Here is a 27,079-nt window from a genome sequence, read left to right on the forward strand (position 1 = left end):
CCCAACTTTGGTTCTAGCTGAGTCCCGTCTCAGGGTCTAGATGAATCACAATTCTGTTTCTAGTTGAATCTCTGTACTGGTTCTAGATGACTCTCTGTACTGGTTCAAGATGACTCTCTGCAGTGGTTCTAGCCGATTCCCAGATTTGGTTCTAGATGAGTCCCTGCTTGGGTTTTAACGTAATCTCTCCTCTGGTTCTATCTTAATGCCAGCTCTGGATCTAGCTGAATCTCTGCTCTGGTTCTAGCCTAGTCCCAGCTCTGGTTCTAGATAATTCCCTTTTAATCCAGCCAAATTCAGGGTGTACTGTCCTTATGGTCCAAATTGTATGTACTCATTATCTTCTTCTGGTTAACGTACAGAAACATTTGTATACAGACATTATTGTGTCCTTACCGACGTACACTCTCCCATGTTCTGTCGCTGGATCGATCGCTCTGAATACCCGGCGTCCTGTCCACAGCCCCTGGCGATAGAACATCTTCATGAGCTGATGCCCCTCGCCGTATATCCCCGTGGGACGCAGGGCACAGGTGTAAAGGGTCTTCCCGTCCTTAATCTGCGCACACAAATAAACCAGCGCTGACATCACATAATCCCTGTGTTACTATGTAATTAGGTTCTCACCGCAGTCACACAGCAGACTGAAGAACAAATAATGACACTAATGTTAAATACAGAAAGGACATCTATCAACCGATCTGTCCAAATCACCGCAATAATGGGGACTGGCCGGCGTGAGGTAGCATGCCTGGGCCAGTGGTCAGCGCAGAAGCGATTACTGGTGGTCGCCCGTCTGATTTTATGCAAATGCTGCTACAAACTCCTTCCCGTGTCTACATCTGTTTGTCCAAATGTGCCAGGACTGAGATGCCAACTAACCAGCGTCCGTGCTCCCAGGAATACCAATTAGAGCGTCGTTAGACACCACCATCAGTCGCACCATCGAAACTTGGACCAGCCCTATGGCAGGTGAGCGTCTCTGTCCTAGTACGGCCTCCTGTGTGAGTCGCCGAGCACCTGTGTGCGCAGTCACTTTCTCCGACACTCCCATAATGCCCATAATATGGACCATCTCCGTGCGTGCGCTAAGACAACGCCCAGGAACACCCAATAACTTTTCATTATACTTCTTCCTGCGTGCGCCCGAAACTGGACCTGCGCCTCTGCATAGACACAATCGGGACGCATGCGCGGAGTGACTTAAACACATGCTCACTAGCAAAAAATCGCTTCACGTCTGACATCGACTGCGCCCCACCTCTTATTCAGGCTCAGTATGTGTTCTCCTACTAAGGGGTGTTTACAATTAGAGGGGAAAAAACGCGGTTTGGCGAAAAGGTTACACTTGTACAAACTTTCCTGCCATAAAGCGTATCGTGCTATCCTAATAGCCGCGGCTTTCGCACATGCATATTTTGCGCAGCTAAGAGCGTCTAATAGTTTTCTCCATCTCATTGCAGGTAGCAAAAAAATTAGCAAAAACCGTATTTTGGGCTAAAAATGTAGGGACTTGGCCCTGATTCAGAGCCGGTCGCTCTGACAGAGCGCTCGCTCTGAATCAGGGCCGGGCTATTTTTTTTTTTTTAGAACGGCCTCCTGGCCGTTCGCTAAGCTGTGGGTGACCACCCACAGCTCTAGCGAGCGGCCAGGAAGATGGTCGCGATGGTCAAGACCATCGCAACCATCGGGCTTGCGACGAGACCCTTGTGGTAGGGTCTCGTTGCTGCAAGCCCCAGAGAGATTTCGTCTCTAACAGAGCCGAAATCTCTCCCACTGACATCACTCGAGATTGTCAGTGGGGCCACCCCCAAACGGAGGCGTTCACATGGGAACGCCTCCATTTGGGCAGCCACCCCCCCGGCCCGCCCACCAAAGGGGGCGTGCTGTCACTCAACATCGACAGCCCGCCCCCTTTGTTGCGAGACCCGGAGCAACGGAGTGCTCGTCGCTATCCGGGTCTTGCGTATGCGCACGACTGAGCCGGCTCCGTCGTGTGCATGCGCACTGGCCCACCATCAACCCGGTTGCGAGCGCACATCGCTTGCGACCGGGTCTGAATCAGGCCCACGGTTCAGAACCCTTTGGACTAAAGACTATTTAGGCAAAAATAATTTCTTAATTAACTTAGGGGGCCATTCAGACCCGCTCGTGAGCGGCAGTACGCTCGCAAGCGGGTCGATGTTCCCCCACTGCGCATGCGCACGATGGAGGGAGCTCCGTCGTGCGCATGCGCGAGACCCGGCGAGCGACGGGCTCTCCATCGCTCCGGGTCTCGCACCAAAGGGGGCGTGCTGTCGATGTTGATTGACAGCACGCCCCCTTTCGTGGGCGTGCCTGCCAGACGGAGGCGTTCCCATGGGAACGCCTACCATCTCAAGCCGGCCCCACTGACATCACTAGTGATGTCAGTGGGAGTGATTTTGGCTCTGATAGAGCCAAAATCACTCCAGGGCTTGCGGCAGCGAGACCCTACCGCAGGGTCTCCGTCGCAAGCCCGATGGTCGCGATGGTCTTGACCATCGCGACCATCATCCTGGACGCTCGCTACAGGACGACCATGAGGACGCTCCAAAAAAAGGTAGGAGGGCACTGATTCAGAGCGAGCGCTCTGGTCAGAGCGTTCAGCTCTGAATCAGGCCCTTAATTCCCCCAAATAGTGACATGTCATGTTAGGGGTCAAAATGTAAAGTATTGTAAAATGGGTTTTAAGTACTGTGGTTGGTAATTTGGGGGATGGGTGGGACAAGTGTTTTTGGGATTGCAGGTGGCTGGAGCAGGTGTATTTGTAACTTTTTAAAGTACCATAATTTGACACAAAATTATACTTGCACCCATTTTTATATACCCCTAAATTAACTAGAACATTTATTTTGGCCAAGAAAAACTTGCTTTGTATCCCAAACCCTTTGATTTTGCCCAATAATACACTGCTAAACTATTTTTGGGAGGGTACAGACACATTCCCCCATTTTCAGGCGCACTTTTCAAAAAAAAAAAAAAAAAAAGTGAAACATTCGGGTGAAGGGTACGAAAAGTTCGCACATGCGAAAACTTAGCGTTTTCGCTTCTAATTGGATACGGCCCATAGTGTGCGATGATCCACTAACACCCGCGGGTCTCTCAGTGCTTTACCTTCCTGCCATTGGCCGCCAGTACAATCTTCTCCGCTTTGGATTTGCTGAGTGGATACGGCTGATTGTGGTATACGGTATATTCTGTCTCTTCGTTACCCCTGGGACATGCAGAAAGAAGGTGCAGACAATGATGGAGGCGCATTACCAAGATGGACGCCATGCATTCCTTATACACGCTCTCTTACAAGTTACCTGTAGAACGGCTCTCCATGTATATTTGGACCTACAACTTCCATACTGCTGGTGTAGACCAGGTACTGAATTCCTTCCTCCTCGCATACTGTCAGCACGTTCTCCGTTCCTGCAGACACACAGAAGGCATGACGCCATGATGGTTACATTTCAGCTCCCACGACTGTAGCAGTAATGTGGTCACAATTCATAATGCTTCCGGCGATCTGGAATCCATGCAAACATCTGCCTGTATATTGACCGCACCACCCCCAACCCTCCGTCACGTGAACGCGGCAGTCATTACTGTTACCTGCATTTGCACCAGCCCCGACCTTTGGGCAGGAGATTTAAATGAAATTGGATACGTTCACTTCTGAATGGTCCGTATCTATGTCTACACGCCAGCGGGACGCGTCTTCTATGTGTGAACGCCAGGGGCGTATCTATAATGGGTGCGGGGCACATGGGGCCCTGGGTCTGAAGATCGCAATGGCTAATTTATGCATGCCCATGTAATGGCGTTTAAATGGTCAGACACGCCAGCGTCATACTTGCCAACATTCAGCTCCCTACTTCTGGGAGGGAGCTGAATGTCTTCGCAGAGCGGGGGGCGTGGCCAGGTAATGATGCCACAGTGGAGGCGGGGTGGGGACGGGCATTGTGAAGCAGGGGGCGGGGCCACGATGACGTGATCCAGCGCCGATTGCATCAACCTCAGCCCCCCCCCCCCGCTGCAGGGGTTTCTGTTAGTAGTTGTGGGGGTAGCCGGGAGGCTTGTCTGCCTTTTCCGGGGGGGGTTGAGAGCGGCACCTGATATTCGGGAGGCTCCTGACCAAATCGGGAGGTTATGCAAGCCTGGCCAGCGTTGGCCTAACCACCCCCACGTTCCCTCCTTTAATGCTGACTACCTTTCACTCACTTTGCGAATGAATCCTCCCTACGAGCGAATTGCAAAACAATCTAGCAGTGCGGCTTACACAGGCGCAATGACAAACAATTGCTGGATCTGCGTAAATATCGGCATTGCGTACATCTCTGAACCAGGCGCTATTACACTTCCGCCCGACTAAGATCTGCAGAACCCACAGATCCATCGATGCACCCTCACTGGGCTCTGCCTATAGGAGAACCTCCCCGTTACCTCCCAGTTACACCTCTTCAGTCATAAGTGGAGATGTCATTGAAAGTCGCATGACTCTGCATTGTGCGTACAGCGTAAAACTCAGCATCAGCCCCGGAATGTCCACTTTGTGCATAAAGGGGATCAAGCAGGCAAAGAATGGGGTTACTTTCTGTAATGTAATGTGCTGCAATTAGGTTACTCCACTCAGCCAAAGTATTAGTGTCACATGTGCATACCTCCCAACAACACAACACTTACGTTGTAAGGGGGCGTGGCCTTGTGCCCACTATGCCATGCCCCAGGTGTTTGAGACTTTGGGGGTGTGACCACATGTCACACTCCCGTATTCGTCACACTGGATACGACCCCAACACTCCGACTGCCCCAGCCTCTCAAAGCACTAAATTGACACAAGCTGCATCCATTCACCACCCCTAGTGCGCCCATGGGACAGCGCCAAGAAAGCGGAAACTGTCCCACCAAAATCGAGATGGTTGGGAGATTTGCATGTGGCAGAAGCAGAGCCGTAACTAGACATTTTGTTGCCCTGTGCCAGAGAGAGCATTGGCGCCCCCTGCCCTCCATTTTTTAAATAGGGGCATAAGATAGTGCACCTGAAAAAGGGCCATTGCCTCATGGGGAAGGGCCAGGGAAGAGACAGGGGAGGCCAGGAGATGCTGGGGATAAATAGAGACATAATATAGTGCACCTGAAAAAGGGCCATGGCCTCATGGGGAAGGGCCAGGGAAGAGATGGGGGAGGCCAGGAGATGCTGGGGATAAATAGGGACATAATATAGTGCACCTGAGAGAGGGTCATGGCCTCATGGGGAAGGGCCAGGGAAGAGATAGGGGAGGCCAGGAGATGCTGGGGATAAATAGGGACATAATATAGTGCACCTGAGAGAGGGCCATGGCCTCATGGGGAAGGGCCAGGGAAGAGATAGGGGAGGCCAGGAGATGCTGGGGATAAATAGGGACATAATATAGTGCACCTGAGAGAGGGCCATGGCCTCATGGGAAAGGGCCAGGGAAGAGATAGGGGAGGCCAGGAGATGCTGGGGATAAATAGGGACATAATATAGTGCACCTGAGAGAGGGCCATGGCCTCATGGGGAAGGGCCAGGGAAGAGATAGGGGAGGCCAGGAGATGCTGGGGATAAATAGGGACATAATATAGTGCACCTGAGAGAGGGCCATGGCCTCATGGGGAAGGGCCAGGGAAGAGATAGGAGAGGCCAGGAGATGCTGGGGATAAATAGGGACATAATATAGTGCACCTGAGAGAGGGCCATGGCCTCATGGGGAAGGGCCAGGGAAGAGATAGGGAGGCCAGGAGATGCTGGGGATAAATAGGGACATAATATAGTGCACCTGAGAGAGGGCCATGGCCTCATGGGGAAGGGCCAGGGAAGAGATAGGCGAGGCCAGGAGATGCTGGGGATAAAAGAAGAGGAAGCAACAAGTGATAGTAATAATAAACAGGAAAATTAACAGGCCCAAACAGCGCCCCCTGCCCTGTGGTGCCCTGTGCCATGGCACTCGTCGCACTACCCTAGTTACGGCCCTGGGCAGAAGAGCATAATGGCCAGCCACAAGGCCAACGTCATTGAGATGACTGAACATACAATACGTACTAATTAGCTCGTTACTGTGTATTGGGTTAGCTTTCAGGTATGCAAGCGGCATAATATTTCCCATACAGAGACTTGATCGGCTGCAATAACATCAGTGCAGGAGATCACAGCAACACATCCCACAAGAGTGACCTCACCAGTGATGCATCCTAACTCACTGCGGGAAAATAAATCGGGAGCCAACATCTTAAAGGACAGGATGAGGACAGACAGGTAATGTTACACCAGTGGGTAACTCGTGGGTAGAAGCTGTAGGTTAGATGATGCTCGATTAACTGCATAAGTGCATTAGGGATTGTTTGCAGGGGGGCAGGTGATGCAGGTCGTTGGGGGTTTGATTGATGTTACTTTGTGGATACACTGAGCTCTAGGCAAACACATCTTTCCCCACTGATAATGAGGCGCATGGGGCGGTCCGGCCTTAGACATATATATAATTCTGAAAGTCATACATCTGGTTTATCTCCAGTAGAGGAAACATTGCCAGCTTACAAAACAATACAGTAATAAATTCTAACAAAGTTTGGAATTCATGGTACAACTATCGTACAACAGCTTTTTCCAGGAACTTCATAAAATGTAGAATGACAAGGAAGTGAGATGGCCAACCATCTATTTCCAAACTGATGTATAAGGGGCATATTTACTAATCCCCCAGGAAGAGGCCATAATATTAACTGTACCCCTGGTTTTGCAGTTAGTACTATTTCCTTTTAAATCCTGTAGTGAAAAGCCATCAGTTTGGTGAGTATTGTAAGATCTGTATTACAAATGCTGCTGGCCTGACATCTAGTGGGATCCTCGCCAGGATTGTGTATGGCCGGTGTCCAGGACTCCGACATCTCTGCTGGGAAGGAGGAAGATGCAGGTGAGGACTCCTATAAGGCTGTAGGACTTGGGGCTTGGTCCGTGCTGAAGTATTTAATTAGTTCCTCATGGGTTTGAGGTTCAGGAACTTTTTGGGCAGATTATGCTGCTATTATTTTATTAGCACCAAGGTCACAGATTCCTGCTTTGAGCACTGTTATGGCAAAAAGTATCTGACAAATTATCATCAAAGCAAAATACTGCCGTCTGCTCAACATATTTCCTCTGTAATGGAAAAAACGAAGCCAAGAACTATTACGGAAATTTCCAAGTACAATGTCTAGGAAAAACAAGAAAATAAGTCTCTCCGAGAGGAGAATGTCCTACTGAGTAATAGCACTTACAAAGCCCCGTGACTCCCTGCCAAAGCACGAGCTGTAAACATCCTCTCCTGGAAAACTCTTCCAATGGTTCTATTTCTTTATTTAAAATAGTCACAGTAGTAAATGTAATGAACCCTACTTGGCGGTCCTTCTGAGCTACCTCTGGTCTGTGAATGCCTGTATTACCAGAGGCGCCACTCTTGTGAACTTTGGACAGTTGGACATCTTAGTCCGGCCCTGTGTGTCTGGCTATCCTGCAAACCAATGTCCTGTTCCTGCTTCTCCTGACCCTGGCTGTCATTTCCAGCTCGCAGTTTTCCTGCGTAATTAGTTCCATCACCCACCTGCGTCTGCGTATTCCTCTGCACTGTAAGCGCTCAGCGTCACCTGCCATTGGGCTACTGTTCAGTGTAGTGGTCAGAGACTGTGGGCGTGATTCTGAGGTGGTCTCTAATGCAGCCGCAACTGCGACATTTTGCGGAGCCGCAGCGTTGATAAAATGCGAATGCTGGTTTCGGCCTCCCCCCCTCTGCTCTAGCGTGCGCTGGAATGTGTGAGCTCTGAGATGCCCACTGTCTGTGCCCGTGGATGGTGCAACTCCGCCAGTGGTTCCAATCACTCCGCCATTGCGTGCCATCCCGATTGCCATCAACACTTGCATCAGCCTACAGTATGGCATGTGCAGTGTCTCCCACTGAACGTGGCCTCTGTGGCTCTGCATGTGAGAATGCAGCCACGTTCACTGACACCTCCACGACACTCCTGTAACGCCTTATGACAAACAGTGGAGAGTCCTTTCCAAGGCACTATGTACCACTTAGGGCCTGATTAAAAAAATCCACCTCCAGGCCGCTCGCATAGCTGTGGGTGACCACCCACAGCTTTTGCGAGCGGCTTGGCGATGGTCGCGATTATCAACATCGACAACCGCCCTGTTTTGTAGCGAGCCCCGGAGCGAGTGAATTTCTCTCTCGCTCCGGGGCTCGCGCACGTGCATTGCACATGCCGCACATGCGCACTGGCCGACCATCGGCCCGCTTGCGAGCGCGTTTGAATCAAGCCCTTAGTCACTACATCATAGATAAAACCACACTGTTAAAATGATGTTGAGGCAAATGTCCTCATATCCAGTCTCGCTCCTGTTAATGGGCGTGTTTCTGATCGCAGTTCAAAGACGGTCGCATTAAAAAAAATATTGAAAAAATTAAAACATAGTGTAATATGTCCAATATAAACTACAGGCACCTTGTAATGATCACACTCTATAGCAGGCCTGGCCATCCTGTGGCTATCCAGCTGTTGTGGAACTACAAATCCCGGCATACCCTCCCACCAATCAGCTGATAAAGCATGCTAGGAGTTGTAGTTTCACAAAACCTGGAGAACCACAGGTTGGCCAGGCCTGCTCTATAGGAAAGGTGCAGACAGACAGAAACTTCTTCCATAAGTAATATAAAGGCCATCCAACCCCTGCTGGTTTCCCACTTACTATAAGTAATAAATAGTAGCTCACATCCAATGTCTCTATATCCCTCCTGATGCACACAGGCCCCTGGTATTCATACATGTACTGTAGTTTCCACCATAGAAAAACAGAGGGGCAATGTAATGCAGTATTTTTTGTTTAAAATATGGACGCACAGTGGTAGTCACATGTATTTGAGGGATGGTGGATATAAAGATTTTTTCTTTTTACCAATGATGTCTTATAGATAATTTAAACAGGGAACATACCCCTTTAGGTAAGGTACTTACTGTACTTAATATGAGAATACACACATTATATATGGCTGAATCTTTCTCACTCTCCTACAGATGCTGCTCCTCAGTCCATGTCATAAAACCAATAAAAAGCTCAAAAGAGTAGAATAGTAAGCGAAAAAAAATTATCACAACATGTAGAGCATCATCATCATCGTATTCTACTAGTGTCATCATCATCGCATTCTACTAGTGTCATCATCATCGCATTCTACTAGTGTGTCATCATCATCGCATTCTACTAGAGTGTCATCATCATTGCATTCTACTAGAGTGTCATAGCATTCTACTAAAGCAGCAGAATCATCACATTCTACAAGACTAGAGCATCATCATCATCGCATTCTACTAGTGTCATCATCATCGCATTCTACTAGTGTCATCATCATCGCATTCTACTAAAGCAGCAGAATCAGTCACATTCTACTAGATTATCATCATCATCTCATTCTACTAGTGTCATCATCATCGCATTCTACTAGTGTCATCATCATCGCATTCTACTAGTGTCATCATCATCGCATTCTACTAGTGTCATCATCATCGCATTCTACTAAAGCAGCAGAATCAGTCACATTCTACTAGATTATCATCATCATCGCATTCTACTAGTGTCATCATCATCGCATTCTACTAGTGTCATCATCATCGCATTCTACTAGTGTCATCATCATCGCATTCTACTAGTGTCATCATCATCGCATTCTACTAAAGCAGCAGAATCAGTCACATTCTACTAGATTATCATCATCATCGCATTCTACTAGTGTCATCATCATCGCATTCTACTAGTGTCATCATCATCGCATTCTACTAAAGCAGCAGAATCAGTCACATTCTACTAGATTATCATCATCGCATTCTACTAGAGTGTCATCACATTCTACTAAAGCAACAGAATCATCACATTCTGCAAGAGCAGTGGTGTCAAACTCGGGCCCTCCAGCTGCTATGGAACTACATATCCCAGCATGCCCTGCCACAGTTTTAGCATGCCCTAATAGCAAAACTAACAGTGCATGCTGGGATGTGTAGTTCCACTGTAGCTGGAGGGGCCCAGGTTTGACACCACTGTACTAGAGCATCATCATCATCGCATTCTACTAAAGCAGCAGAATCGGTCACATTCTACAAGAAGCAAAATATTCAACCACCACTAATTTCCTCACCCGTGAATGGACCTCGTGGGCATTATTCTCATTGGTGGCGTCAATGGCTGAAACTAGAGGGCAACCTGTGAGCAGATCTTTGTATAGCTCTGCAAATCATCTAGCAAATGATTAGTTTCTAGTTTCTACTATTGCTAGTACAAAGGAGGGAATGATAACTGACTTGTGTATGTGTCTGGCTGTTTTGGCACATATTCTCTTTTCATTCTTTTCTCCATGTTTTGTAGCTGTATTTCATTTTTGTATTCTTTCGTACCTGTCACATTGACCTGGGTGACTTTGGAAGCCGGAACCTTGCCCCAGACGTCCACCAGGCTGGCTGTGTGCATGACAAGATGGCAACCACGTAGGGCTGTCCGGACGTCATCCAGCGAGGAGATATCTCCGCGAATCAGTCTGACATTCACTCTGTCTGGAAATTGAGCAGAATTGGGAAATGTTCAGCACAGTAACACAGAGAGAGATTGTAGCTTCATAAATACTCATCAATGTATGAGCAGGTCTATAAAAGGTGCAAGTACCGTTCATGGGGTTACAGTCTTACTGTTACATAACTCAAAAAACGTGGGCACCGAAAAATGTTAAAATTGCTGAGTTAATTTACTAACTTTACATAACATTATTCAGAAGTTGTGAAACTTGTTTTGATTAATTTTATAGGGTTATAAAACCAACACTTCTCCTGGGTGTGGTACAAAATGTTGACATTCAGAATGTTTTTACTGTATTTAAGCCCTAACTGCAGCCTAAACCTAACCATAACCACAGCCTACCCCTAAAAGCAGCCAAACCTGAAACCTAACCACAGCCTAACCCTAACTGCAGCCTAACCACAGCCAAACCCTAACCACAACCTACCCCTAACTGCAGCCTAACCACAGCCAAACCCTAACTGCAGCCTAACCACAGCCAAATCCTAACTGCAAACAACCAACTGCAGTCAACCCCTAACCATAGTCAGACCCTAACCACAGCCAAACCCTGAACCTTATTGCAGCCTAAATCTAACCCTAACTGCAGCCAAACCCTAAACTTAACCACAGCCAAACCCTAAACCTAACCTCAGTCTAACCCTAACTGCAGCCAAACACTAACCACAGCCTAACCCTAACTGCAGCTAAGCCCTGAACCTAACCTCATCCTAACCTAATCCTAACCTCAGCCTAACAATAACCACAGCCACACCCTAATCCTAACCTCAGCCTAACAATAACAGCAGCCAGACCCTAAACCTAACCTCAGCCTAACAATAACCGCAGCCAAACCCCAATCCTAACCTCAGACTAACAATAACCGCAGACAAACCCTAATCCTAACCTCAGCCTAACAATAACCGCAGACAAACCCTAAACCTAACCTCAGTCTAACAATAACCGTAGCCAAACCCCAATCCTAACCTCAGCCTAACAATAACCACAGCCAAACCCTAAACCTAACCTCAGCCTAACAATAACCGCAGCTAAACCCCAATCCTAACCTCAGGTTAACACTAACCGCAGCCAAACCCTAAACCTAACCTTAGCCTTACAACAACCGCAGCCAAACCCCAATCCTAACCTCAGTTTAACAATAACCACAGCCAAATACCAATCCTAACCTCAGCCTAAGAATAACCACAGCCAAACCCCAATCCTAACCTCAGTCTAACAATAACCGCAGCCAAACCCTAAACCTAACCCCAATCCTAACAATAACTGCAGCCAAACCCCAATCCTAACAATAACCGCAGCCAAACCCCAATCCTAACCTCAGCCTAACAATAACTGCAGCCAAACCCAAATCCTAACCTCAGCCTAACAATAATAGCAGCCAAACCTCAATCCTAACCTCAGCCTAACAATAACAGCAGCCAAACCCTAAACCTAACCTCAGCCTAACAATAACCGCAGCCAAACCCCAATCCTAACCTCAGACTAACAATAACCGTAGCCAAACCCCAATCCTAACCTCAGCCTAACAATAACCACAGCCAAACCCTAAACCTAACCTCAGCCTAACAATAACCGCAGCTAAACCCCAATCCTAACCTCAGGTTAACAATAACCGCAGCCAAACCCTAAACCTAACCTCAGCCTAACACTAACCGCAGCCAAACCCTAAACCTAACCTTAGCCTTACAACAACCGCAGCCAAACCCCAATCCTAACCTCAGTTTAACAATAACCACAGCCAAATACCAATCCTAACCTCAGCCTAAGAATAACCGCAGCCAAACCCCAATCCTAACCTCAGCCTAACAATAACCGCAGCCAAACCCTAAACCTAACCCCAATCCTAACAATAACTGCAGCCAAACCCCAATCCTAACAATAACCGCAGCCAAACCCCAATCCTAACCTCAGCCTAACAATAACTGCAGCCAAACCCAAATCCTAACCTCAGCCTAACAATAATAGCAGCCAAACCTCAATCCTAACCTCAGCCTAACAATAACCACATCCAAACCCCAATCCTAACCTCAGCCTAACAATAACAGCAGCTAAACCTCAATCCTAACCTCAGCCTAACAATAACCACATCCAAACCTCAGCCTAACAATAACAGCAGCCAAACCTCAATCCTAACCTCAGCCTAACAATAACCACACCAAACCCCAATCCTAACCTCAGCCTAACAATAACCGCAGCCAAACCCCAATCCTAACCTCAGCCTAAGAATAACCGCAAACAAACCCTAATCCTAACCTCAGCCTAACAATAACCGCAGCCAAACCCTAATCCTAACCTCAGCCTAACAATAACCGCAGCCAAACCCCAATCCTAACCTCAGCCTAACAATAACCTCAGCCAAACCCTAAACCTAACCCCAATCCTAACAATAACCGCAGCCAAACCCCAATCCTAACCTCAGCCTAACAATAACCGCAGACAAACCCTAAACCTAACCTCAGCCTAACAATAACCGTAGCCAAACCCCAATCCTAACCTCAGCCTAACAATAACCACAGCCAAACCCTAAACCTAACCTCAGCCTAACAATAACCGCAGCTAAACCCCAATCCTAACCTCAGTTTAACCATAACCACAGCCAAACCCTAAACCTAACCTCAGCCTAACACTAACCGTAGCCAAACCCTAAACCTAACCTTAGCCTTACAATAACCGCAGCCAAACCCCAATCCTAACCTCAGTCTAACAATAACCGCAGCCAAATCCCAATCCTAACCTCAGCCTAAGAATAACCGCAGCCAAACCCCAATCCTAACCTCAGCCTAACAATAACCGCAGCCAAACCCTAAACCTAACCCCAATTCTAACAATAACCGCAGCCAAACCCCAATCCTAACAATAATCACAGCCAAACCCCAATCCTAACCTCAGCCTAACAATAACCACAGCCAAACCCAAATCCTAACCTCAGCCTAACAATAATAGCAGCCAAGCCTCAATCCTAACCTCAGCCTAACAATAACCACATCCAAACCTCAATCCTAACCTCAGCCTAACAATAACAGCAGCCAAACCTCAATCCTAACCTCAGCCTAACAATAACAGCAGCCAAACCTCAATCCTAACCTCAGCCTAACAATAACCGTAGCCAAACCCCAATCCTAACCTCAGCCTAAGAATAACCGCAGCCAAACCCCAATCCTAACCTCAACCTGACAATAACCTCAGCCAAACCCTAAACCTAACCCCAATCCTAACAATAACCGAAGCCAAACCCCAATCCTAACAATAACCGCAGCCAAACCCCAATCCTAACCTCAGCCTAACAATAACCGCAGCCAAACCTCAATCCTAACCTCAGCCTAACAATAACCACATCCAAACCCCAATCCTAACCTCAGCCTAACAATGACAGCAGCCAAACCTCAGTCCTAAACTCAGCCTAACAATAACCACATCCAAACCCCAATCCTAACCTCAGCCTAACAATAACAGCAGCCAAACCTCAATCCTAACCTCAGCCTAACAATAACCGCAGCCAAACCCTAAACCTAACCTCAGCCTAACAATAACCACAACCAAACCCTAAACCTAACCTCAGCCTAACAATAACCGCAGCCAAACCCTAAACCTAACCTCAGCCTAACACTAACCGCAGCCAAACCCTAAACCTAACCTCAGCCTAACAATAACCGCAGCCAAACCCTAAACCTAACCTCAGCCTAACAATAACCGACACGTCAGTAGCTGACACTATCAGAAAGTCTAGGCATGGCCATGGGCACTGAATGTGGCAGGACAGCGAGAGGAAGTCATTCCCACTAGCCACTTATTCAGACTACTGAAGCATCGGGGCTATAAATATGCACAATGACAAAACAAAAAACTGCCCTGCGGGTCCTGAGGTGGCATCTGCAACATTGCATTTACTGTATATCTACCAGACCAGGTACGAGGGACAATACAGCTTCCCTTCCAGTTCTTACCGACCAGAGCAACACTGGACAACATAGAGTTTAAATGTGCAAAAGAGATATGAAATAAAATAACAGGCTGATGAAAGATACGATAGCTAGGTCCCATGAGATTGGGATAGGCATCCCCAATGGGAGCATGTGCTCACTGGGCATAAGGAACCGTATTACAAAACCTCTCTTGCGCCAGAGGTCACATAAACTGAGGAATTCCCCCCTCCTCTCCCTCCCCAGTGTCTTATAGTAATTTCAGTGATAGAGCAGCAGAAATGTGAAATATGTGGTGAAGGGTTAGGTGCTGACAGTTATCTTACGTGATCTATATTAGAACAATATGGCCTTGGAATAAATTACAGTATACGTCTTACTAGCATTAGATACTGTCCCATCATCCAAGCACGAGCTCACTACTAGATAACAAGGTCTGACCTCCTAGTGTGCTGTACAGAAGTCATTCCTCCCCATCGTCCTTACTTAGATGGGACTGTGGGGTCGATTCAGACCCGGACACTAAGCTGCGCTCTCACGCTGCCAAAAGGGGCTGGGTATGCAAATTCCGCGATCGCACTGTCTGGTGTAAGGACGCCATCTATGTCTTAGAGAAGGATGGCAGAGTGAGCGCACGCCGGTATAAAGACGCCCACTTTTCTGTCTCCGCACACGTCATCTCCAGGAAGTGTGTGATTAATCAGTAACATCGAGAGCCATCGGAGCTGCACGCAGCGCTTGAGGTAGTCCCTACCCCACCGCAAGCACTGCGATCACTGCAGGCTGAAATCCAACCAAGTGACGTGTACAATGACGCTTCCATGCTAATTATAAACACCCATAAAACTCAGTTTTGACGCTCAGACACGCCGGCGCTCACAGCACCACTCCCCAGTTCACAAGCACCATCCCCGTTACCACCCACAAACGGCGCAATCTGTCACTCAAAGTAGCGCTCAGTCTTTGTGCTGAGAGCGCACGATTCCCGATCGCAATGACTGGTTCGCTCACGCGCACTGCGATGCATGCGCAGACCGACGACAATCGCCCATAGCGTGCGTCTGCGGCTTAGCGTCCGGGTCTGAATCGGGCCCCGTGTCCCTGCAACTTCCACATTTGTGAATATTGCTAGTTGTTTTATTTTTCATATGAAGACATTTGTCATTTAAGTTTAAACCGTTATTGTATTTTCGGGCCGACGGAGAGTTGAACGTATGCACATTTGGGTAACGTATCTTGAATGTTTTTGCACTGTGCAAGCATCACAACGAAACATGCGCAACTACGGGCGGTATTCAATTCGTTTCGCATCAGCAAGAAAGTTTCGCCTGCTGGACTCTTCACCGACATCGCGTGTTTTGGACGCGGAAACTTATCGTGCGCGTCCCCGCTATTCGCCGTATTCAATTACAAACCACGCGAAAACGCCAAGTGCCGAATTCAGAACAGGCGGAGAGTGCTGGCAGAATTGGAGAAATCAGCCTGAACACCCCAAAAAGATGCCGAAACATTGGGGATCAATGTAGATGCGCCCGAATAGCCCTAATAAAACTGTTTGGGGTACTGAAGTTGTTTCAATAGCTTCTTACTAGTGTCTTTGAAGTGGTGAAGAATGGCATAAAGCTGTATTTTTTTGTGAAAACAAGTCGTTCTGTCACATTTGGGGTACATGAAAATGGGGGCTAGTATATTTTAAAGTCTCTAAAGTGAAGTTTTAAAAAACTCACCTGTAGCATGCACCTGCAATCCCAAAAACACCTCACCCCTCCTTACAGCACCCCTAAGAAGTCTATTTCGCTAGTTTTTATACTTGTCCCCCTACTTTATGCTTTTTTGCCCCGAAAATGAAAGTACTTTTTTGGGGTGTTCACAATTTTCCTATGATTTTTCGACACAGTTGTCCTTTGGGGGCTGCCCCCAGGGTTCTGAGTGGTTTCCCCACGTTTGCACCCCAAAATATAAATGTTGCACGTCCTTTCTCCTGCTGTTCCTAGGCGAATCTTTTTCGCCTATTACATTGCATTGACTTTCTGCGTAGGCGAAAACCGTCTAGAATTGAATTTGGAGATAAGTTCCGACCACGCAAAAAGCCCCGATCGGCGATACTTTTCCGTAGAAAATGGCTTTTCGCTTCTCATTGAATACGGCCCTACGTGTGAAATAGCGTTATAGTCAACCTGCGATTGAGGGGCGTTCTAGCGCAGTCGGTGGTCAGTGAGGATGTGGCGATGGAAGTGCGGGTTATGGGCCACGTATAAATACTCCTATTTTCTGAGGAATCTTTTGCACCAAGGATAGAGGTGGCGCAAGTGAGCGCTAATGATGATGGTGACGGCTATGACAAGTGTAGAAAGGGGCGTCTACTCGCAAAGATGCGCACAGCGGGCCAAACTATTCAGTTCCGTGCACATAATTCTGCAGTAATTGCGAATGACTTGCGTTCAATGCTGCATCAGCCCCATTAGGGCTCATACAGGGGCAAACGCAGGATTTCTTGAGGGGGTTTCCAAATGCTTGATTTTAGAGTGAGTGTGGCCAGTCAATGAAGAGGACATAGGCCCTGATTCAGACCCACTCACGAGCGGCTGTCCGCTCGCAAGTGGGTCGATGTAATGCACTGAGCATGCGCACGACGGAGGGAGCTCCGTCGTGCGCATGCGCCAGACGCGACGAGCGAAGGAAAGTCCTTCGCTCGTTGTGTCTGATCAAAGGGGGCGTGCTGTCGATGTTGATTGACAGCACGCCCCCTTTGGTGGGCGTGCCGGGGGCGTGCCTCCCTGAAGGGGGCGTTCCCACGGGAACGCCTCCCGTCAGAAGCCGGCCCACTGACATCACTAGTGATGTCAGTGGGAGTGATTTTGGCTCTGATAGAGCCAAAATCACTCCGGGGCTTGTGGTTGAAAACCTCAACCGCAGGCTCCGGCTCGCAGTTTCGATGGTCGCGATGGTCACGACCATCGCGGCCATCAAACTGCACGCTCGTATAGGCTGTGGGTGGTGACCCACAGCTATACGAGCGTCCAGGAGGACGCTCCATTTTTATGGAGGGCGGCCCTAATTCAGAGCGTGCGCTCTGCTCAGAGCGTACGGCTCTGAATGAGGGCCATAATCAGCACTTATCCAGCTTTGCGTTATACAAAGTGTATTGTGTGTCATAATTCCAGTGATCACAGTAAGCCATTAGATGTGGCAGTAGGGCCATCCTGCCTGAGCCGAATGTTTTTATTTGAGATGTGGGCACCATTAAAGAGCATGGGAGCAAGTCCGGGAGTCTGGGGGAGCAGCAGAAGAACCTAGCACTGCCCTGCACATATACTGTATGTACATATTGGTCTCGTTATGCACAGGATAGTGTATTATTATACAGTATTAATATTAATACAGTATTGGTCTCTGGCAGTACACCCCTAACAGTGCATGTTTTCCACAGCTCTTAGTTGGTGCACAGGTTATTTATTACTAACTGACACATGTTATAAGATCCACAGGTGGTGCTAATTATTTCATTTGTGATACTGAGAAGAACATGTAGCACTAGTGAAATTCTATTATATTACTATTTCTATTGTGGTCATGGTGTAGGTTGGGGAGGGAGGTTTCCAGGCAACCGGATCCCCCCCTCTCCCCCTCTGTTTGCCTATGGAGAACGCTGCATTATTTGTGGGTGATCTGGAGCAGGTACAAATGCACCTATTATAATGGTCTTTCACACCTCTTGTGACTGGCAGATAGCGAATTCACCGCTGAATGGTGCTTTCTATATTGCTCAGGCATTCATTAGCTTCATACACTAGATGGAGACTGATGGTTAATTGTGGACGCATGTTTCAAAACAAACGGTTATCAAAATGGGCCTAAATTACTTATGACATATTACCATGCGCATATGCTGCCGATGCAAAGCCATATACATCCCGAGATGAGTAGTATGCTATTTCTGTGTGTCTTTTTTTTTTTACTATTCTTTCGCTCTTTTTTATTGTAACCAACGCTGTGACCCATTATGCCTAGGGGGTTTATGTATCAAGCAGTGAAAAGCGTGGAGGAGTGTACCAGTGGGGAAGTCGCCTATAGCAACCAATCAGCTTTGAAGTAGCATTTACCAAGTACAGTCTATAAAATAGGAGCTGATTGGTTGCTATGGGCAACTTCTTCACTGGTTCACTTCTCCATGGTTTTCACTGCTTGATACATAGACCCCTATGTATAGTAGGGATGTGCAGGCTCGGATTAGTTCAGATTTTCCCGCCAAATTCGGATTTTCCCCGCCAAAAATCAGGTCTCAGAAAAAGGCAAAACATCATCTTTCATGGACTTTTGCATCTTTCTGAGACCCGATTTTTGGAGGGAAAAAAATCTGAATTTGGCGGGAAAATCCGAACTAATCCGAGCCTGCACATCCCTACTATATATATATATATATATATATATATATATATATATATATATATATATATATATATATATATATGTTAAAAGAAAAAAGACAGAATATTTTGCCAAATATCACATGTTTAGCGTTCATATGTTCACATATAACATATATAGATAGTTTGGGATATTACTTCCTTGTGGGCTCCTAGGTTGAATAGTGGTCCTATATACAAAATGGCTGCCGGACACACCTGTGACTGGGGCACTTTGCCTTTATTTATGGCTGAAAGGCCGGTTCGCACGACTTTTATTCAAGCCTGAGCAAGGTCGTTTCATCCAGCGCAGGAAATGCACTGAGAGCAACGTGATTAATATACACTATCTGAAGATTAGGGGCTGCATATTGCCATAATAACAGGATGTTCTGCCATTGGCTCACATCCACATTTAAAGACCGAGAAGCAGCACTTTCAGATCCTGTCGGCAGTTGCAGGATTAGCTACATGACCTGATTAATGCTCTCTTCCGACAGTAAAGAGGAAGCGTCGTACAAGAGACAATAATCCCAGGGTTACTATATTGCGTTACTACAGCAGACACCTGTGGAGAAACGCGACGGGATGTAGTAATGTGTCTGGTTTATTAATACGATGATAGAGATTAGCCGTAGAGGACGTGACTGCAGATAGTTCACAGATATACATGGATGTAGCTGCCTCTGTTGTTGCAGATAAAAGTCTTTGGTATTTATCATGCCTGAAAACAAGGAGAACCTGCTGTTCCCTCATGGTTTAGGTACATTTAGACATTGAGGCTTTTAAAGAATGCCTAACACAGGAGATGCCAGAGATTTATCAAAGAATTGGAGCGAATCCGTGCCAAGGGCCCCTAGCCACACGCCCCGCACACAAAATAGTCCTAACTGCCTGCCCTCCCTATTCTCTGCGTCCTTCCTTTGTTACAGGCCCAGAATACACCCAGTTTTGGGCCAGGGATTGATTCATCCTCGGCCAGAGTGAAGGTCGGTGCTGAGTAAACAGCTCTGCTCTCAGGGCCGCTGGGCGGACATCTTTCCTACGAGGCTATTTCTCATTGCTGTCCTTTCCCGCAAGTCAGTGAAAGGAATGGAATTTAAGGCCACCTATAAGATTTATGAACCCCTGGCAGGGCCAGATTTTGGGGTGTTCGACCAGTGCAGTCGAACAGGGGCGCTACCTCATAGAGGGCGCACACCTCCCAACATTCTGCATCCATTCAGTGCCGGGAGAGGGCTGGGGGAAGCCCAGCTAGTGACGGAGAGCTTGCCCCCAGCCTGACGTTACACGGGAGGCGTGCCATGTGGGCACGCCCCCCATGTAATGTCACTTAATGGGTGTGGTCTATGGTAACGCGCAACTGATGGGTGCATCAGAGGACTTCCCCTGGAGCCGGCCCTGACCCCTGGCATCCTGCGGTCCTGGGCCGGCGTTTCCTTGAGCGATCAGTTTGAAGATTGTAAAGGTGCCCACACACATACCGATCTGCCCACGATCAGCCGATGTGTACGATTTGTGTGCGATTTCCCTTGAAACTCTCCCCGGCAGCTCTACACACGATCTGCACACGATTTGGTGTCCAATCTTCAAACGATCTCTCCTGCAGTCAGACTTTTTATAGTGTATCGCGTCCTAGATTGTCAGATCTGCCCTACTGCACGGTAGATCTGAAGATGCGATGTGCGACCAGCGGGGACGCGCATCACATCGTGATCGTGAGTGGGGACTCACGATTTCCTCACGATTTGGCCATATTTTACATGAACTGTCGTTCCAATGTGTCGGAATCGGCCAGATCGTGTAAAATATCGCTATGTGTGTGGGCACCTTTACCCGTCTGTCAACACCTGATTCTAAAATTTAAGGTGCCCACACACATAGCGATATTTTACACGATCTGGCCGATTCCGACGAATCGTGACGACAGATCGTGTAAAATATGGCCAAATCGTGAGAAAATCGTGAGTCCCCACTCACGATCACGATGCGATGCGCGTCCCCGCTGGTGCACATCGCATCGTCAGATCTGCCGTGCAGTAGGGCAGATCTGACAATCTGGGACAAAATGCACTGGGGGGGAAAAAAAAAAAGTTAAGATGCGCGATAGATCTTATGCTTTTTACTCCAAATCGTGTGTAGGAGCTGCCGGGGAGCTGCCGGGGGAGAGTTCAGGGGAAATCGCACACATCGTGGGATCGTGTGCAGATCGGTATGTGTGTGGGCACCTTAAGTTTAGAACAATAATTTGTATTTGTTTTTGCGACACATAAGAAGATTTTTTTTTATATATATCTCTTTGGGGAACCCGCCGGGAGGTGCGGGGGCCATGGTGGGGTGAATGGATTTGTTGCCGAACCACCCTGAACTGCGCAATTCCATGATTTGCAGCATCATGTATGCAGGGACCGGTGCTACGGCACATTTCACGTAAAAACGCATCATCAAGTCCTCAGACCACCCACTACTTGGCGGGAGAGTCTGGGAGAAGTCCCCAACATTCCGGGTTTCTTCCAGACATTCCTAGAGAATAGGTAACTATTGGTTTAGGGTGGGTAACACAAGGAACTGGTGGGTTAGCTCCCTTAATCAAAGCTGCCATAACAATGTGAGTTATTTTTGCGTTCTCAGGCACCTAATAAGTGACCCCCTTGTCTCCACTCTGGGCGGATCTAACTGGATAAATGTAACTGGATTTATCAGAGTATTAGGATAAATATGATGGCAGCTTGCGTTGCGCATTTATCCGCCTATTGCGGTAGGCGGATTCTGCTCACACAATCATAGGCTGCAAGCACAATCTGCCTACTGCAGTTATTAATGCTGGTGCTGGCTGCTCCCACGCATAGCTGAATATTCCCCACAATATACATAGAACCAGAAGAGGAACCAGAGCAAACGATAAACCACCTAACACGTAAACACCTCATACAGATCATGCAATGTGCTGCAGTGACAGCGGAGCAAGAGGGAGGAGGAGTCATGGGCAGGGAAGGCGGGATGACCCAGCATTGCCAGGCTGATGCTGCCTCCAGGCCATGTAGTGGCACACTCCCTGCACTAGAGGGGGCTGGAGAGCTGGTGCAGTGATACACTATGAGGATTCTGATTTTCTCCGGCAGTGCTTCCTAGCCACTTCTCATTGTCTGATTGACTATTTACCCCTCCTGCTGCTGTACCTAAGGGACATATTTAATTAAGAAAAAAAGACCCTAAATTTGGTGATAGCTAGAGGTATTGCTGACTACCTACAGCGATGGAAGGATTACGGCGGCAAGTCTACAGGCGTAATCCTCTTATAGTTATTACCAGCTCAGGACAACAATAGCAGCGGCAGGGCTAAGAATAAAGGCTTTATCTAATTAATCTCATTCAACAAAGCGTTTTTTTTTTTTTTTATTTTTGACATATTACTATTTGATGTTTATTTTTGTTATAACTTATTTTTTTTTTTTAACGACTGTGGAGCTGTAAGCCCACTACGTATATGTGCGTACCAGAAAAGCGAAGCGGTTTGCTGCATCTAACCTAGGGGAGGAGTGGGCGAGATGCGGGAGGGTATTCTGTACTTCAGGAGAGGCTCCCCAACATCCCAGGTGACTAGGCAACTATGGTAACTTCTGCCTTACCGCTGCTGGCCAGTATCACTGGGGAACTGGGTATCACCCAGCTGCTCTGGAGACCTTTTCTTAGTAAGTTGCAGCAGCAGTTGAGGACAGGAGGTGCAGCACACGCTCAGATAGGGATAGCACGTAACTAATGCTAGTTTCCCTGTCACAGGCGTTAAACCTGATAGGTGGAATTCAGAGCCGTAACTAGACTTTTTGGTGCCCTGTGCCAGAGAGAGCATTGGCGCCCCCCCCCCCCTATTTTTTTTTTTACATTGGGTCATAAGATAGTGCACCAGAAAAAGGGCCATGGCCTCATGGGGAAGGGCCAGGGAAGAGATAGGGGAGGCCAGGAGATGCTGGGGATAAATAGGGACATAATATAGTGCACCTGAGAGAGGGCCATGGCCTCATGGGGAAGGGCCAGGGAAGAGATAGGGGAGGCCAGGATATGCTGGGGATAAATAGGGACATAATATAGTGTACCTGAGAGAGGGCCATGGCCTCATGGGGAAGGGCCAGGGAGGAGATAGGGGAGGCCAGGATATGCTGGGGATAAATAGGGACATAAGAGAGTGCACCTGAGAGAGGGCCATGGCCTCATGGGGAAGGGCCAGGGAAGAGATAGGGGAGGCCAGGAGATACTGGGGATAAAAGAAGAGGAAGCTACAAGTGAGAATGATCATAAACAGGAAAATTGACAGGCCCAAACAGCGCCCCCTGCCCTGCGGTGCCCTGTGGTCGCACCACCCTAGTTACGTCCCTGGTGGAATTATCATCAAAGTGAGGTCAGTCAGCAGTCGAAATTCTAAGAATAAAATGATTCCCAGTTCTTAGGATTTCCCTGGAAAATAACAGGAAGCATGGAAGCCAAAACCACGCCTGTAACAGATCACAGAGGAAAGAACTCAAACAGGGAGTAAATAGTGTCCACGTCATCATTATCATCCATTCTTTCAGGTTGAAATGTATCCGGTTCCAGACTTGGCAGCGATTGATTTCCGAATGAAGCTGCTATTCAGTTATTTATGTGAAGCGAGTGGCTTGTTTTATATTCGTTTTTAACAAGAGTCCAGGTAAACTCGAGAAGAAAAAAATGACAGCAGACAAGATGGCTGACACCAGGTCTCTGCCATAACTTTAAGGCACTGGTGCCCGCAAGGCCATATTAACGGCACTCTCTGCCCAACAGATGGTTATTTCGCTCACTCTCATTAGTCTTTGGGGTATTTCCAGCAGTTCTGTGTTTAGTTGCTGATATAATGCAGCAGATACAGGGGCCTATTCATCAACACTAAAATAACGTTTTTAAGGACATTTTCCTTAAATAACGTTATTTTGGTATTCATGAACAGACTTAACACAGGAGATATCACAGATATCTCCTTGCTAAGTCCCCCTGCGTTAATTTCCACACTCCCCATACATTAGTACATTAGTATGGGGATGTGGAAATTATGGTATTCATCAAATTCCGAAAATTATCAATTTTCGGAATTTGATGCAGTTACTATTCGCCACTGTGAGGTGGCGAATAGCAGAATCCACTAACCTGTATCAGCGTGTGCAGGTCCCCCGACGAGTCCCTCCGGCGCTCTGCTCCGTCCTCAGGCTCCGTCCTGCTGGTCTGTCATGTGCTCCCCAGCAGAGCACAAGAAAGTTTAGAAAAAGAAAAAAAATATATATATTTTTTTCTAATCTGTCATGTGCTCTGCTGGGAAACCACACGACAGACCAGCAGGACGGAGCCGGAGGCTGCTGCGCGGACAGGTAAGTCGGGGGGGGGGGAAGGTGAGCGGAGGGGGGAGGGGGTTGGGGGGGGACGAAACTTAACGCATCTGTAGGCAGTGCATGCGCAGCACTGTTTCCAGATGCGATAAGGTAGTGTAGGCAGGAAAAGTATCTATTTCCCGAAAAGCTGTCATCGCAAAAATTACAGCTTTTGGGAATAGATACTTATGGAGAGGTGGAATGATGAATTCCACCTATAATTAGCTAGAACTCCATGAGAGTTCTAAAGCTAATTATCTCCATTGAATTTTTACGTTTAATGAATAGGCCCCATGGGGGGAGATTTATCAAAGCATGGGAAGAGATAAAGTACCAACCAATCAGCTCCTAACTGTCATGTTACAGACTGTGGGGTCTATGGACCTGATTCAGACCCGCTCGCTAGAATGCGTTCACACGCAGCCAGCCGATTGTTGCATTCTGCGCATGCATCGCAATGCGCGAACCAGTGCGAGCGGTCGGGAGCGTTCGCTGGCTGCGCATAGACTGCCCGGCAGAATGAGCGACAGGAGAAGCCGTTTGTGGGTGGTGACAGGGGCTGGCCACTAGAAACGGCGGAGGGGAGGTGCGAATGCAGGCGTGCCTGAGCGTCTTAACGCACATGCTGGAGGAGGTAAACCGGCTCACGCACGCCCTTGTAGACTACTGACTGGCCTGGCGAGCGGAAAGATGAATAATATTATTATTATTGTTGTCAGACGTTATTTATTAAACGCCACAGGTTTCCACCGCGCCCCACAGAGCAGAGATACAAAACATTGTGAACTAAGTAACAGAATAACAAAATATACACAGACACAGCGGTAATGTATACCAATTGGATGAGGGGGTTTTGGAAACTACTGTGCATTAAGATTACCAGTGACGCCGGGGAACTCAGCATTGCTCAGCTTACTCAGTGACTTTTTTTCTTTTAATAAATAGTTGGAAATTCTTATTTCCAAGGGGCTTTAATAACTAGACCCCTGAGAGTGAGAATGGAAGGAGCAGTATCTCCAACAGCACAGAGTAGTTCTGTGACTCTCATGTCAAACTTTTGGTGTAGACTGCACAACTCAATACATAAAAGTATGCAGATATGGTCAAGTGGTTCAGTTGTTGTTCCGACCAAACACCAGAATGGGGAGTGGCTTTGTGGAATGAATGCTGGTGCCAGGCGGGGTGATTTCAGTGTCTCAGAAACTGCTGATCTCCTGGTTCTATCACACACAGACTGTTTCTCGTTTTACAGAAAATGGTGTACAAAACATCCAGTGAGCGCCAGTCCTGTGGGAGAAAACGTTGGGTCAGAATTCTGTGCTAACAACAAGAATCGAATGGATCCACCCTGCCTAGTTTCAGTGGCTCAGGCTGGTGTTGGTGTTGGCGTAATGGTGTGGGGAATGATTCTTGGCACACACTAGGCCCCTTAATACCGACTGAGCATCGTATAAGTGCCACAGCCTGGCTGAGTATTGTTGCTGACATGTGCAGTGGCATCACAAGGGGGGTGTGGGCTGCACCCGGGTGTCACCCGCTGAGGGGTGACACCAAGGTGCAGACTCCCCCTCAGTGACAGGAGCCGGGTGCTGCACTGTAGTATTAAGTGCAGCACTCAGCTCCTGACACTGTGAGGGAGCCAGCACACTGCACACAGGGCTGTCTGCACCTCTGGCAACCCCCTGGCCCTCCCAGTAAAAAGCACGGGAGTTGGGACTACGGGTTCGGGCCGCGAGTTCACGCCTCCTTCCTGCAAGGCCTCGCCCATGTCTGCAAGGCCACGCCCCCTTTCGGCAGCGTGCGGCTACGCCGCAAGCACAGCGTCCCTCCCCGCACCAGGTGACACCACAGTGAGGAACGCCACTGAACATGTGCATCCCATTATGGCCACAGTCTCCCCATCCTCCGATGGTTACTCCCAGCAGGATAAGGCACCATGTCACACAGCGCATGTTATTTCACACGGGTTCCACGTACATGACAAAGAGATCAGTTTAATCCAATGGCCACCACAGTCTCGGTACAATACAGTACTTCTGGCATGTGGATAAACCGGGGATTCATGAACATGCAGCAGACACATCTGCAACAAATAGGCAACACAATTATGTCACCACACGCCAGAGTCTGTAAGGAATGTTCCCCGTATCTTGTATCCATGCCACAAAAAATTCAGGCATTTGTGAGGGCAGGTGGAGGGGGATGGGGGGGCTCGTACCCAGTACTACAAAGGTGCTTCTACTAAGGTACCCACTGAGCTACCTTATATTAATCATGTTTCACATAACCCTGTTCCTCTTTTGAAGAAAAGGGGAAGGAATAGTGAGAGAGGAAGTGTAAGGGTGCAGGAAACGTGAAGAATTACTCTCTTTATTATTTTAGCTATATAAATAATTATCTAAAAATAAGACGTTGCTCAGGGAACCTGGTCCAGTACTTTCACATTTCCAATCTTAAAAGAGGCAGCGTATCTATATATTAATGAGCTATGGCCTGTCCTGAGACTGACATGTGTAGTGGAAGCGGGGGCACGCACCGCACAATGGCTCCCAGTGCCACGACAGATGGATGGGATAGACCATAGAGTATTACGCAGGGTTAGTAACAGCAGCTTGGGGGCGATGACGGACCTGGCATATGGCTGGTACAAAACTCACTGGTTTGAAAATAATAAGTAACTAATTTCCCTGAGCTGGAGCCCAATGAACGACCCCATAATCTGGCAGGTAAAGCTTCTGAGTGCTGGACTGGTGT

At 47.9% G+C, this 27,079-nt stretch overlaps 1 protein-coding gene across 1 annotated transcript in view; it reads right to left on the reverse strand.

The window, feature by feature from the left end:
- Positions 1-27,079, reverse strand: part of HSD3B7 (hydroxy-delta-5-steroid dehydrogenase, 3 beta- and steroid delta-isomerase 7) — a 52,364-nt gene that overhangs the window by 4,991 nt on the left and 20,294 nt on the right. The window contains exons 3-6 of the mRNA XM_088463826.1: positions 10,447-10,602; positions 3,330-3,438; positions 3,136-3,235; positions 397-559 (exon numbers count right to left, since the gene is read on the reverse strand). Of these exons, the coding sequence (XP_088319952.1) occupies positions 397-559; positions 3,136-3,235; positions 3,330-3,438; positions 10,447-10,602 (528 nt within the window). The remainder of the gene's footprint in view (positions 1-396; positions 560-3,135; positions 3,236-3,329; positions 3,439-10,446; positions 10,603-27,079) is intronic.

This window comes from Taudactylus pleione, unplaced genomic scaffold, assembly GCF_031769625.1.
Source record: "Taudactylus pleione unplaced genomic scaffold, aTauple2 ptg001463l, whole genome shotgun sequence".
NCBI classification, from domain to species: Eukaryota; Metazoa; Chordata; class Amphibia; order Anura; family Myobatrachidae; genus Taudactylus; species Taudactylus pleione.